This window comes from Thunnus maccoyii, chromosome 5, assembly GCF_910596095.1.
Source record: "Thunnus maccoyii chromosome 5, fThuMac1.1, whole genome shotgun sequence".
NCBI lineage: Eukaryota > Metazoa > Chordata > Actinopteri > Scombriformes > Scombridae > Thunnus > Thunnus maccoyii.
In genome coordinates, this window is record NC_056537.1 from 27,788,327 (window position 1) to 27,803,132 (window position 14,806).

The window sequence follows — 14,806 nt, forward strand, 5'->3', positions numbered from 1 at the left end:
AACACATACGGCTGCAAACCAAGTCATAATCTTCACCCTGTGTGTGTGTGTGCGTGTGTTCGCTGAGAGGTAGAGTGTGTCGATACAGCCAGACGGAGCTGTTTAATGTTAAAAAACCCACAGAGGGCTCAGAGCTGCGATGAGCCAAGAACAACACAGACACCCACAAACTGACTCAGTCACAGTCTGTTCTGTCCTACTGCATCCTGACTGACCATATGTGTCTGTCTCACAGCCAGCGAGACACAGGGACAGACAGGGAGATTTATAGACTCGGGAGAGGGTGTCAGCGGAAAGCGAGGGGCAAAGACGGAAAGTAAAAAAGGTAAGGAAATGAGAAAGAGCAAGGAGACAGGGGAGGGTTCGGTAGTTTGAAGTTGCTAGAGGCAAGCATCTTTATAAGGCAAGTCAGCAAAGTGCATTTTCGGACTAAATATAGGCAGCTGCTGGCGGGTGTGGGCTGGGTGCGGCAGTGAGGTCATGGTGCGGGTGAGGGGTGGGGTGGCAGACGGAAGGAGGGGTGGAGGGTGTGGGTTTTTGGGACCTACAGCTTTCTGGAGTTGATCCCACAGAAAGAGAGACATTATAGAACATACTGTTCATCAAGAATTCACTGCACTGTAGATACTGAGAGTTAGGAACTATTGGATTGTACTAGTTTTCCCCACAAAAAAAAAAAAGTGTTAGAAAATGTAGATTTTGTATTCAGATTTGTAAATAGAGTATTATAGGATATACAAGATGAACGTGAAAGAGAGGAAAAAGGCAGCTCATGGACGCAGTGATTCTGTCTGGGCTGATTATTTACGAGAATATTCTCTGGATTTAGTTTTAATACAGGATTTGGACTGTTTTACAACAGCTGCATGGAATTGCACATAGTGATGAGACTGTGAAGTGGTTGTTATGGTAACTGCACTGCTCATATTCCTGTCTCATATTCGTGCTCTGGAGTTCAGTCAGTTGGATGTCTGAAGATGCCTCCTGCTCATTGTCAGCTTCCCTAAAATATTCAACCTCAAACCTGAACTTACTGGTTTCATGGTTCATACTTGTGGCTAACTCTTTTACAGTAGCTTCAACATAATAGAATATCTACTAAAATCTGAGCACTCTGTAGAGCTGGCACGATGAGTCAACTGACTGAAAATCACTCAGCAACTATTTTGATAACAGAGTCTTTTTTTTTGAGTCATTTTTCAAGCAAAAATGCAAAAACATTCTTCGAGTTCTTGCTTCTAAAATGTGAGGATTTGCTGCTTTTCTGTTTTACTTGATTTTAAATGAAATATCTACAGGTTTTGGACAAGACAAGACATTTGAAGATGTCACTTTGGAACCAGATGAATTTGTGATGGGAATTTTACTGACATTTTATTGATCAAACGATTAATCGAAATTGAAAGAATAATCATTAGTTGCGGCTCTACAATTCTATAATGTTAAATGAACATTAGCACAGTTTGAAGCACAGAGAGAATGTTCATGAAATGATAAAACAATGACGAGACAAAGTGAAGCACTGCTCAACTGAACATGTTTGATTACTGTTTGCAAAATGCTGCGAATTCTGTGAAAAACTCACACTGTGGTAGGTTTGCACACACAAACCACCTTTAAGTACTGTAACTAATATGGGAGTAGAGTATTCAACACTTGCTCATGGTTACTTTCATTGCAGCTTTTATTGCTTCATGCTTTAAATATTTCTGTGCATGTAAATAAAGCCAATAGTGTAAAACGTAAGTTTAAGAGGAGTCCTCTTGACTGAATATCAAATAAAAACATGGAGTTTGGTGCTGTGTAGGCTGATAAAATCTTAGAACGTCACCAAATGAAAATGAAACGAGACTAGGTTGAAAAAAGTCATGATTGAGAGTTATATACTTGTTTATGTTTGCTGATGGCAGGTTAAGGCTGGTTAGAAAGCTCAATTCTACAAATTGCTTTTCGATGTCAGTAAAAATGTGTTTGTGGCAGCATTTTCTGTTTGAGAAAAACAAAAAAAACCCCAAAACAGCAGCCTGACATCACCTCAGTTCAGTTTTCCAATGTCAACAAATCAAAGTCTGATTTTAATACAACTCACCATGGCGATGAAGCGTCCGATGAAGCGGAAGTACGTGAGGTGGTCGGGGTTGATGGAGGAGGCCGGGTTGATCTGCAGACAGTAGTTGTTCTTGCCGGCGTATTCAAACAGACAGTACATGGGGTTCAGGACCTCGTGGGACAGCAGGAAGAACCACTCCCTGCAGAGTAACGAGACACGAGACGTTAATGCAGGAGAGGAAGATCTATAGAAGTCCACAGAGACTGAGAGACGACAGCAGGGAGGAACTGATGCCTATACTTCAACACACTACATGTCAGTATTGTTTCCATATGTCAAACATGGCAGAATGCTGGATAATTCCGCAAATAAACATGTTAACGACAATTATTAGTGTTTAAGAGGTGGCGGGAGTGTTAGTTTCATTGACATCAAGACGTGGTTTGTGGGCTCAAAAAACAAAAACACACACTCTGCCATATAGCAACAAGAACAAATAAAACCAAATGACAATGACACCATTTACATGATGGAGAAAACAAGACATCTTATGGCAAAGACGAAACAACACTCAAAGTACAATTAAGCCATGAAGGACAGAACATGATCAGCTACAACACAGTATATAGAAAGAAAAAAAACTGACAATAAAACACAATAATCCTGCCTCATTAAAGATCAATAATGTACTTGAATATTTCAACTGAGATTGTAAAGTCGTCTTCTGACTGGCAGGTTCAGCTCAGACAAGATTCATCAAACTGAACAACAAACCTCAATGTTTCAAGGTTTTGATAAAAGCTGTGGAATCAGAGTTTTTCTATTCACAGATATGAGGTTCAGACTGGTGCTTCACCTACACCCACACTGGTTTGACTTTAAGGATTTTAAGATGATCTGTAATTCCGAGGAGGACTTAAGTCTTTAACTTTGAGAACAGCTCCAACATGCTTTGTTAGTTTTATGCATTCCTTCATATTTGTTACCACTGTAGAAGGTTTTCAATGTTACCATTAGGCCTACTTTATGAGATATTTGATACTTTTCCTTCATGTGCTGTTTATCTAATTATATGTTTTGAAAGGACATCACGAAGTCTTAAATGTCATCAAATAGTTTGGGCAGAGGATGTTTACTCTAAACTGTAACTAGGTAAAATGAATCTTGATTAGATTTTTATTCTGTCTGATTTAATACAAAACATTTTGATGCTATTTCAAATACAATTAAGATTTCCAAATCCTGAATTATATACATAAATCTGAATTAATTAATCCTGAATTTTTGGGCAAATAGAGTGAGTCATTCTACAGCTTCTCCTTAAAGGAACAGCTCAACACTTTGGGAAATATGTGAAAATGATTCACTTTCTTGGCGAGACATTTATGAGAAGTTTGGTACTACTCTCATGTCTGGCCTGTGTCTGGCCTGAAGTCAGAGCACTTGGCCAAGAAATAGCTCCAGCACATAACCCTCCATAAAACCCCAAATTGTCCTTTTTACATGTCAGTTTTACACAGATTAAACAAACAAGGTAGTTTAATTAGTGAACTTTAGAGATGCTGGTAGGCAGATTTCTTTATACTTTGGCCAGACTCAGGCTAACTGTTAGCACTTGCTAATCGTCTGCTGGCTCAAGCTTTATATTTAACAGTCAGACATAAGAGTGGTGTCGACCTTCTGAATCTAAAGGCAGCAGTATACATCAGAGCTGCTCGTTAGTTCTGATGTCGTAAAGACTCTGAGACCTTCTTCTCCTGACTCATTTCTGGGGGGACTGTGTCTGACAATTTCTGTAACTTTCCGAAACTGACAATCCGACATTCACACCCACTTCACACAGTGACCAGCCAGCTGTACAGAGGTGAGAAATTAGGCAGGGCTTGAACTTGTTTTCCCCATTTGTTACACAACTATTTGTGCACTTTTAATGTGAACAACTGAATGCATCACTATGAATTCCTTCCAGGACAAACTGTCTGAAAATATGCACCATTATCGCCATATTTAAATATTAAATGACTATCGTTTCTCCCTCTCCCTATGACGGCTAGCTTTTCAATCCACCTTGGAATGTGGCCAGTCAGAAAAAATATATAAATGTTTATGTCTTTCAAAGTGCTCGGACAGCACGTTAAACAAGAAAAACCCTGCCTTAACTCTCAGCAAGAAAGCAAATAAGTGTATTTCCCACAATATAGAACTATTCCTTTAATAAGAGTATGACACTCTTATCTTAATTTAGCTTTTTTTGTATACTTTTGTAGAGCAGCTTTCATTTTTATTATCCTACTCTGGATGGTGGTATAAGTTTGAACAGATAGTAGATTAACACATTTGCACACAACCTACAACCCAAATTTGAAACATAAATTACATGAAGACAAACATATAACATTTAGGATAAATACAACAGGGTAGAATTAAAATTAAAGACACAAACAGTGAAATGCATGTTAGAGAGAATGAGGGCCAACAAGCAGCAGCACCACCACCAGCTGCAGCACCAGAACCAAGCGCTCCCCAAGGCCCGTTCCCTCCTTCTCGGGGTATATGGGAGGAGGAGGAGGAGGGGTATGAACTGACGGACGGACGGACGCAGACACCTCCCAACATCCCGTCCGTGGTTCTACCCTGTGGTAGAACAGCATGATGTCACCTACCATAGGGTAAAACCACTGACGTGACACCGGAGACAGAGACACAATGCAAAACCAAACAGAAAAGATGAAACACTGCCAACAGAAAAATAACAACATATAGAGAGAGAGGAAGACCTGGAACACAGCAGACGCAGGGGGCAGGATGGATACATGTGGTGGGTGGATGATTGGTGGGGAGGGAGGACAGAGATGTTGTGAGGTGTTGTATGGAGGAGTCAGGTGAGAAACAAAGGGGACGAAGGTCTCGGGAAGAAAAAATTAAAGGAGGCATTAAGTAATTTATAGTATGACTTCTGCTGGTAACCAGTGAGAATTTACCCTCACATACACAATCTATATCTCCCTGGACAAATAAATAAATAAATAACATTTTCTGAGAATGAGAAGGTGAATGCCAGCAAGTCAAGAACCCTGTAATCCTCCAGACATATTACTTCTTTAAAATCTTTTTAAAATTTGTTTCAATCCTGCCTTAAAAGCCATTTCCAGAGGAGGAGGAAGCAGGTGATTGAGAACTGACAGGAACAGGAAAAACACCACCACCGACATTAAAAAACAAATGTTAAAAAAAACCAATGTGTTAGACAGCACTAACAGAAAATCCTTGTAATAGCCCACACATAATAACAGAATATGAGGAGAAGACGACGGGTGCGTTTGTTTCACCGCTGCTCTCACCTGGCGATGCCGCCGTAGTCCAGCCCTTCCTCTCCTCTCATGATGATGTAGAGTCTCCGGCGAAGGTCGTATGGCTTCACATTCATGATCTGATGACAGAAATCACGTGTTACTAGTTTTTGAGAGGCAACGTTTGAGAAGGATAGAAAACTGTACGACACATACAAAGTTTAATAAACATTTATTTTTAACTTGCTTAATATTTCTGACTGCATTAGAAGGTCAAGATTTAACCAGTCTTTTTTTTTTATTGTGTGCTTCGTTAGAGTGAAATTAATACTGTGACATGGATTCATTAGGGGTGTAACGATTCTCCAAATCCAAATTTAACTTTTGATTTTAAGGTCACAATTCGATTTTCGATTTAAACAATTTTTTTTCCAGCACTGACGGCTATCCCATTGTTAGATCAGATCATTGGTTTTATGCTACTGACAACTGTCATTTACATTTTCAAATTCTTTTAAACAGGCTTAAAAGCCTTTCTATTCACTCTAACTCTTGTTATTTTCTTTATGTTGTGTGTTGTATGTGTTTAATGCTGTAGAGTGTAGCACTTTGAGATTCACTGTGAATAAATACAAATTAAATGTATTATTATTATTATTATTCGAATACTATTTTTTGTTGAATAAAGTTTTGTGTTTAAAAAAAATGTCCAAAGTTTGGTATTGCATAATTTTCACTTTAAAAGTAAAACTTAAGACTTAAGTATTTCATACTGTCATTTACCATCAATATTTTTATTTCTGTCATTGCCAACTTTTCCTTGTTTTCTTTTCAAAGCATTAATGGCCTCCGTATCTTGAATACACCTCAGGGACAATCTTACTTGATGACGTTTACCCGTCATCACTAATACATACGTACACTCTTGCTCCTATGCTAAGTGCTAGCTGAGTGGCTACTTTCTGTACCACTGCCTGTTGTTGTTACCTGAGGGGAGACACCAAACAGAAAAACTGCAAAACTTGATCAGAAAACTGTTTACAGAGATCCTAGAGATCCTATAATCCATCATTCTAGTATTTATTACTTATTATTTATTTCTCAGTCCAAAAGTTGAGCATTCATTTGTTTTGGTGTTTCCAGCGTCTGATGAAATATGTAGTGGATGAAGTGAAATGTAGAATGGAGATGTGTGTGTTTTCTGTCTCTGACCTGTTGAAATGAATCCTCAAACAGAGTCTGTCTGGACACAGAGATCTTCACGTGGCTGGGTAAGGCATTGGACTGGACAGATACAAAAAACAACAAAAAAAACCCCCCACATATTTAAAGAAGTTAGTCGTTCATTATGAGTCCTTTTGTTAGCAGTGCTCAAAGCATTTACAAACATACATATTTAACTGTTGGTACTGTGTTCTGTAGGTTATCCAGAGAGTAACAGAGAGGCAGAGACTGACATCTTAAGTCAAATAAAACCAAAACTATCTAGACTGACTAGACACAGCTAGTGTGAAAACATTTTTTCATAGTTTGTGTGGAGAGGGAAAGTTTTATTATGCACACTCCAGTTAACACTTACATGGCACAGGAAACGGAACTGGTGGTATTTCCACCTGAAGCTGCGATCGTAGGCGCCAGGTGAACCGCCCTGCCGTGACCTGTGCACGCACACACACACACACACACACACACACACACACACACACACACACACACACACACACACACACACACACACGCACACACAGAAAGAGAAGGGAGAAACTGTTAATTTTACACTGTTGAAGAAAAAAACTGATTGACAATGAACTCTGCTGATTAACACATGCGATGTCCCAGAAACTTGATGTTCTCCCTCAAGAGGCCCTGGAGGAGAACAGTGTGCGACTGACAGTTGCGGGCCAGAGTCTCAAAGTAAATATTAAATTCACACCAGCCATCCTGCTCTAAATAATAACTCGGTGTGTCTGGGTCTCAAAGACAGAGGTGAGTCCGGGTGTGCAGCTGTGTTAGTATAAGCTTCACCAACCCACTGCACACACACACTGGATATATGCCTTGTCAGCACCGGAGAGGCTGAGACGCAGAGAGAGAGAGAGAGAGAGGGAGAGAGAAAGAGAGAGATAGACAGATAATGGGAGGAAGGCAGGAGAGAGAGTGAAATGGTGGGAGAGAAGAAGGAGGCCTCTAACGCGCCGAGCTGCCAGGCACATCTTGGTTTGGGTTAGGAAATGGAGACCGCAGCGGCAGAGCGCTGGCCGCGGACACACACTCCTGCAGGATCCAGCGTAAAAAACAGTGAAGACTCTTTCAGAAGCCCTCCGTTAGACCACCGGGCCTAAAAATACAGCCTGCGTATGTTCAAATATCAGCATGAAAAAGTAGCTTGCAGATGCACTTGCACACACAGACATGCCATCTACAGCAGCGACCACACAAGCAAATACGCATTGCATGCTGAACGTAAACACAGAAAAGCACCGACACCAGCGCGCGCGCACACACACACACACACACACACACACACGCCCACACGCCCACACACACACTCCAGTGCAGTCTGCAGTGGATCTGTTGTCGCACATCTGCACATTCTCCTGACTTTGCGGTGAGATTTGAGACTGCTTCAAGGCAAAGCAAACATCCACAGGCTGAGGGGAAGAGGTGTGTGTGTGTGTGTGTGTGTGTGTGTGCTTGCTTAAACATGTTGCTGTGACAGAATATGACTTTTCGTCGATGTGAAATCTGTGACGCTGAAGCTGATTTTATCTGACTTAAAGAAATATTTTAAAAATGGGCAAAGAGATGAAAGGCAATGGGTAAAACATGGGCTCAATAAAGATACAGATCAAAAATTAAATGGATGATGTAGTTTGGATTAAGATAGAGGGGAGGAGGGGATTGTTTGAATTAATATCTGCAATGCAATGATTCAAATTGAAAAAGAAGTTGATTTAGATCACTTTAGAAGTGTCTTTTCCATGATCTGAGTGACAGCGATCATCAGGTCTGTGCCTCAGTCTGTGATTTTTTTTTTTTTAAAAAACAGCAGGTTTGGGAGGAAGCGCTGAGAGAATATTTACCCTGACTCAAACCCGGGTCGGGGGTCTTTAAAGGTGGTCGTGCGTGAGTTGTGGTCCACAAAATATCGGACTCCCTCGGCGGTGTACTTCATCTCCCAGCCCGGGGGCAGGGGGTGCTCCTTGATCATCCTGCAACAGGGAGAGGGCAGTGAGCACGGTCCCAGCCGGAGGGGCCCCGTCCTGGGGATGAAACTAACACACCTCCCCGCCAACCTGTGGATCTAAAGCCCTGGATGCAAAAAACAAAAACCCTGCACCGGCCTACAGTCATGCCGAGGTGGAGTCTAGCTCCTCTGAGGATCCTACAGGCATGTTTTCAGACTGCTTCCAACCACTGGAGAGCAACTCAGAGTTTTGTCTAGAGGGCCTTCGCTGGTGCGGCCCACAGCTGCAGAGGCCCGTATGAAACTTTATTTTATTATAAAAAGAGCTGACCCACAGTAATATCTTTAATGTGGTGAAGAATTCCTCTTTCCAACCTGGCACGGTTTGTGTCTCTCATCAATTAGCATTACATTTGAGTCACAGAGTTAAGCATCCGTTTTTCTGAAAAAGAAATACCTGGCAAAACACTAGAAGCTGAGGTCATTTAACTGCACTTCTCTCTTTTCTGGAGGTATTAAAAATGTTTCCAATCATCTGGTTGAAAAAATATTTGGTAGGCTGCACAATAAAAAAAAAGATTTTTGACCCATTTCCCAAGTGGTGACTCTTATTCCCTATCCAGCCAGCTGAAAGAAAATATAAAACAATAGAAAGTAACATCAATATTTGAGAATTTTAACTGATTATAATTTTCAGTTGGACAAATTGAGCCAGGACATTTCTGAGGCTACCGTCTTTATTTGGATTAGGAAAAAGAGGTTGCTGAGTATTTATTTGTTTTTCAGAAAAATAGATATTTAGATCTGTGACTCTAATTCAATGTCAATACATGGAACCACAAACTGGGACTAGTTCCACCCCCGCTACCTGTAACCACATCCCCACTTCACCTCTACATATTATTTATATAGAGGAGAAGATGCCCTGCATGTTCAAGAGCCTGGCTTTTTTTTTTTTTTTAAAAGACTGAAGATTCAAATTTGAAATGTGTGAAACTTCAATAAATTGTAACTGACTGACAGAGAGTTAGAGGTTCAATCAGCATGAGTGAGGTGAAGAAGAAAAGAATTTTAAGAGCTCTGAAGTGTCTCAATGTCAAAGAAATAGAAGTTGATGTCAGAAAAATGAGCAAATAAACAGCAAGTAGATTGTTGGATATCTGACTAGAAGCCAAAACGTTTCCAAATTCATCTTTAGTTGTTTGTGGAGGGTTCCCAACCATGTAAGAGATGAAGCTTATTTCTTATGATAGTGTTATTTTTCAGTTTAAGATGACCAATTTGTAAAATAAATTTCGCCACCTTCTTGTAAGATGATTTATTTTAACTGAATTTCTGGGCCAGCCCCAAAGAATTTGTCAAGTTTTCCTCCTCTGGGAGTACGCCTCTCAGAAAATCCCATGACATTCAGGTCAGTGGGAAACATGTTCATATCCGTTTCTATCATGACATCATGTAGATGACTCACTCTGTCGTCACAGGAACCGTGTATGATGATAATACCATCTTCTGTACGAGCAAACAACCAAAGCGACGTACCATCTAACAAGCAGGCAATCAGAACAAACCCATGCATACACACTAACACACACACACACATACACACATACACATTAGTACTTTTTCCAGTTCATAGTCTCACCCTTGGGTCCGCGGATCATCCCACTGAGTGGTTCGTGTGTTGTGGTTGACGAAGTACACTCTGCCATTGTCCTGGCGCTTCTCTGTGGACACAAACAGCACAGAACGGCATGTTGAAAAAAAAAAAAAAAAATCGAGTTTGAGGGCATTTGTGAAGTTCAAAGTTGGGAGGATTTTTTTTTACAACTTGGACTTGACTCGCTCAGAAGGATCACCTGATTGTCCCTGACACTAACCACTGGGCTCACTATCGGGACAAAGAAAGAAGAAAAAAATCTCACCCCCATGATAGAAAACCAGCAAGTCTGTGTGGTATTTCACTGTGGCTTGATCCAAATACCTCACCAGGGTTAACCTAAGTGTATGTGTGAGAGTGTGTGTGTGTGGAATTAAGGTTGTGGTGGGGGCGTTTGAGAGTCAAAGTGACCGTGTTGTTGGAGTAAATATTAAACAAGGATTGTGATTTCTTTTTAAAAAAAAAAATGCAATTGTTGAGCGACTACAATGGAGGCTCTCAAATTGAATAAAGGTTTATGAAAATGTGTAAATTGTGTGTGTGTGTGTGTGTGTGTTAGGCCACTGGTCTCCAGAGAGAGTGGCTGGTGCCCCATCCTCCTCCCTCCATTGCTCTGACATCTTTTTCTCATTAACAGGAGTGTGTGGAGGGCCCAGAAACAGTAGTGCTCACATTGCAACTCTTCTTAGCTTTTTCCTCTACTCACTCCACCCCCACTTTTCTATCCAGTTTTAGCCCCCCCACTCCCCCTCCCTCCTTCTTTTAGTTTCTTTCATTTGCCTCTGTCTCTTCTCCTTCTTCTTCTCCTCCATCTTTCCCTCTTTTCTCCCATCTTTCTCTTTTTGAATCTGAGCCTGAAAAAAAAAAAAAAAAAAAAAAAAAGGAGGGAAGCGACCGCAGATGAAAAAGAGCGCGCCAGAGAAGTGAATCTGAGCCAGTGATATAATTGAGGTTTTCGTCTGAGGTACCGCAACATGTTGAAAAGGCATCATGGGCAGGGAGTGAGGGTTTTTGGAGAGAACATGGCTGTGTGATGAAGTCTGTGAAAATGTTGGTGGGACAGAACCAGCAGCGTTCGTTTATGAATGAATGTGTGTGACATGACTGTGCGTGGATCGGATTACATTACTCATTTGGGAAAATGCTGGATGATGTAGAGTCCCATCAATAATGCGGCCTCTGTAATTTGCGGACTTTGGAGTAAAGGGAAGTGCGTACAGTGATAAATTGGCATAACATGAGCAGAGTACTGAGAAGAAACCGAGAGACATTTTATCCAGATTCCCTACAACAAAAAGAAAATTGAACATCAGGAGGACATAAATCAGTCAATTAACTGCTGATCCGCTCACTGGGGACCACAAGGAAGAGACTTAGGCAAATAACAAAAACCACAGAACCAGCATTGTTTCTGATGCTGCAGAAGGGCTTAAATCATCACAATTGCGCTCAGAGTTCTGTGAGGAGAAAAAAGTGCAAACATTTTGCAACACTTTCCCCAAAACCTCACACCCTCACAGCTGCTGGGAGAAATGCAAAACACATTTTAAATGACTTCAACTGACTGAATCAAGAGCCCAGTATTAATATTTTGACAAATTGCATTGCTTCACTGTTGACTGCTGACAAGACTGGTCAAAAATACCTACACAGGACTGGCGAGGGTTGCAGGTTTTTGATTGAAAACAGCTCAGGCTCAAGAATCCAGTCATGACTGATCAGATTTACTTCAACAATGGACACCTCCAGCAGGTACGGAGGTGTTTAAAGCAGTTCTGCAGCCTCTGGAAAATCCAAATTTGGACTAAAACCCGGCCTGGTCAAAGAGGCCAAATCATCTGGCAATTTTTAGAACAACTCAGAACCCCTCACTGAGAGTATCTTTAGGTTGAGTGTACATACAAGCAGTGTGGAGGATAAACTTACCCCATCCAGGAGGCAGTGGGCCCAGAGGGTCATTTTCCACCGGAGCACCGGACGGCTGAGGGAGAAACAGAGAGAGACAAAACAATTCCAGTTAGGACACCTTTCTGTCTCTCTCTTCTCCTCGTTCCACGTTTCTGCTCAGATTTCTCCCTCATTTCTTGTCTTCGTACGGCACGGTGTGAAATTCTTCTGTCTGTCCGCTCGGTTTCTCACTGCAGCGTCAGGATGAGGAGGAGGAAATGGTTGTGGAAAAAAAAGCCCAAAAAATACAGAAAGGAGCCAATGAGGTTGCAGATGAGTAAGTAAAAAAATCAGAAAAAAAAGCCAGTGAAACTCACTCGTGGAGCCGTCCCCAACTTAGAGAATCGAGACCGAGCATCAGACGTGTAAGATAAAGTCTTTCGCTTGACCTCGCTAACTTCAGAGTGATACCTGTTGGTAAGTCAGGCAAGCTGAAGTGTGTGTGTGTGTGTGTGTGTGTGTGTGTGTGTGTATGTGTGTGTATATATATATGTAAGAGGGGTGGGGGTGGCTCCTCTCTGCTGCAGCGGTAAGGGGCGACTGACAGAGCTGGCCGGCCGGTGGCTGGTATTCCTTCCAAAAACTACACGCTCGGTAGGAGGATAAAACAACAACGCTGTTCCAATGAGCTCACTGGCTGGATGCAGGCCCCACCCCCCGGCTTCCCGCTCACCTCCCCAATACACCCCACCCCCACCCCTCCTCCTCCACCTCCACCCTGGCACCCCTCCCTACCCCACCCTGAGGTCCTCCTCCTCCTCCTCCTCCTCCTCCTCCTCCTCCTCCTTTCTCTTGCTCTCTTCTAGCGCTGCTGTGAAAGTAGGCAGGGAAGTGCGATGTCTGAGGGAACTGAGGGAACATTCATGCTTGTTCCAGACTGGACACCCCCCGCCCCACCCACCCCGCCTCCTCAACCCACCCCGGGGCCTGACAAAAGGCACCTTTATTCACCCTGGGCCTGGAAACCACTGTGGGGTTTACTCAGCCTGCACTCATATATACACACACACTCTGAAAAAAAAAAGAAAAAAAAAACGAGTGTGTGTGTGTGTGTGCGCCACGGTGTGGAAAGTTTGTCTGTGGCAAACAGTCAGTCAATGTGTACGTTCTTATGTTGGAATACACACACACACACACACACGAATATATTAGCTTGAGTGGAAAAGTAGCTGAAAAGAAGCTTGTTAGGAATTAGTGGCCGCTGATGGTTTTTCATACTAATAGAACGGGCCGGTTGAGGTGTGTCGCAAACAACTTCAACATCATTTACCGTACCACCAAGCAGAGATCAGACCCCTTTAATGACGACATGTTATACTGGTTAGTGTAAATAAAAAAAAAAAAAGGTGGGTACAGCGTGAGCTCAGTCTGGTGATTTTAAGAAGCAAAACAACCACCAGCATGGCAAAAAAAAAAAAAAAAAATCATCAAAACTTATGGGAAAACCTTGTTGAACTGATTCTGTACTTGTTGGTTTTGCAGGTAGCTCTTGTTTGTCAGCTACTCTCAAGTGAAAAAAAAGCCAACATTTTCCAAATGAAAGCTGGTGCACCTTCAAAGTTTTTTTTTTTTTGCACCACAAAAGTGATGATTATTTCCTGAGAGGCTATAAAGCAGAGTATTATCCACTGAATGTCAACGTCACTTTACACAGCATTTCCCAAAAAGAAATGTGACTGTGCCCATTTAAAGTGGCTCTGTCATGGAAACTCTGAGGAAGTTGGGATGGAAAGGACTAGGCCTGCTGGAGGAGCAAGAGTGGGCACATAACAGGGTTAAAGGGTGTGTGTGTATGTGTGTTTGTGTGTGTGTATTTGTGTGTGTGTCGCTCCCATCGACAGCCAATCTATGGCCCGGCGCCCCACCCTTATGGGTTTTCTGTGACTAAAAAAGGTAAAAGGAGAATATAATGATATAAAGACATGATGACTTCATCCTGGCTCTGACCATTCAGCTCCTCAGCAGCTTCCAGACAGAGCGAGGCTGGAGGGAGGAAAAGAAAGAGAGACTGAGAAAACAAGGGAGGGAGAGGAAGAGAGGGAACAGCAGCATGTTGGCAGAGACGTGTGAAATAAAGGTTGGGTGTTATGGATCTGGAAGGAATACGCCGCAAAGGCACGTTTTCAAGGCCAGGCACCACAGGTGAAAAATGGCGGTTTCAGCTGGTCACTTTTAACATGAATAGAATATTGTTAACAGCAGTGTGGTTTCAGAACATATACAAAACTATTAGTAGTAGTGAAACTATTATTTCATACAACTGTGAAAACTGCTTCACATTTTCTGTTGCAACGCCACTTGTTTTCCACATCTGCAAAGAGCAGAGAGGCAAAGTGTGTGTACACAAGAGAGAGAGAGAGAGAGAGAGAGAAACTGAATAACAGGACTCCAGTAAACTTGAGGTCTTTGAGTTCATCAGCCATTCAAACGTTTTGGAAATGTGTGTGCTTCAGACTGATCTAACAAAGCGGTTTTTGTTACAGGTTTGGAATTTATTATGCTTGAACATTTACATTTTCTTCTTTGCCCTCTCAATGAATTTGGGATCGAGGTTCATATTGTAAATAGAGGGGGTTTAAGTCCGAGACCCACATGCTGCTTCTTCATTAAAATAGCAGGTAAATGAAAGGTGACTTAAAAAACACTTTTACAAATCCCTCAGTGAAATATTATCT

The 14,806-nt window shown here is 41.9% G+C and overlaps 1 protein-coding gene across 3 annotated transcripts in view; it reads right to left on the reverse strand.

Annotated features, from left to right (window-relative positions):
- The window catches only part of wwp2 (WW domain containing E3 ubiquitin protein ligase 2), a 63,108-nt gene that overhangs the window by 4,633 nt on the left and 43,669 nt on the right, over window positions 1–14,806 (reverse strand). Inside the window, exons 1-8 of one of the 3 annotated variants that reach the window (XM_042411748.1) lie at window positions 12,449–12,534; window positions 12,111–12,165; window positions 10,170–10,251; window positions 8,424–8,552; window positions 6,920–6,998; window positions 6,553–6,624; window positions 5,392–5,480; window positions 2,090–2,249 (exon numbers count right to left, since the gene is read on the reverse strand). In XM_042411748.1, the coding sequence (XP_042267682.1) occupies window positions 2,090–2,249; window positions 5,392–5,480; window positions 6,553–6,624; window positions 6,920–6,998; window positions 8,424–8,551 (528 nt within the window). In that variant the 5' untranslated portion in view covers window position 8,552; window positions 10,170–10,251; window positions 12,111–12,165; window positions 12,449–12,534. Of the gene's footprint in view, window positions 1–2,089; window positions 2,250–5,391; window positions 5,481–6,552; window positions 6,625–6,919; window positions 6,999–8,423; window positions 8,553–10,169; window positions 10,252–12,110; window positions 12,166–12,448; window positions 12,535–14,806 lie in introns of those variants that run through there. The other 2 variants (XM_042411746.1, XM_042411747.1) reach the window with 2 other exon arrangements.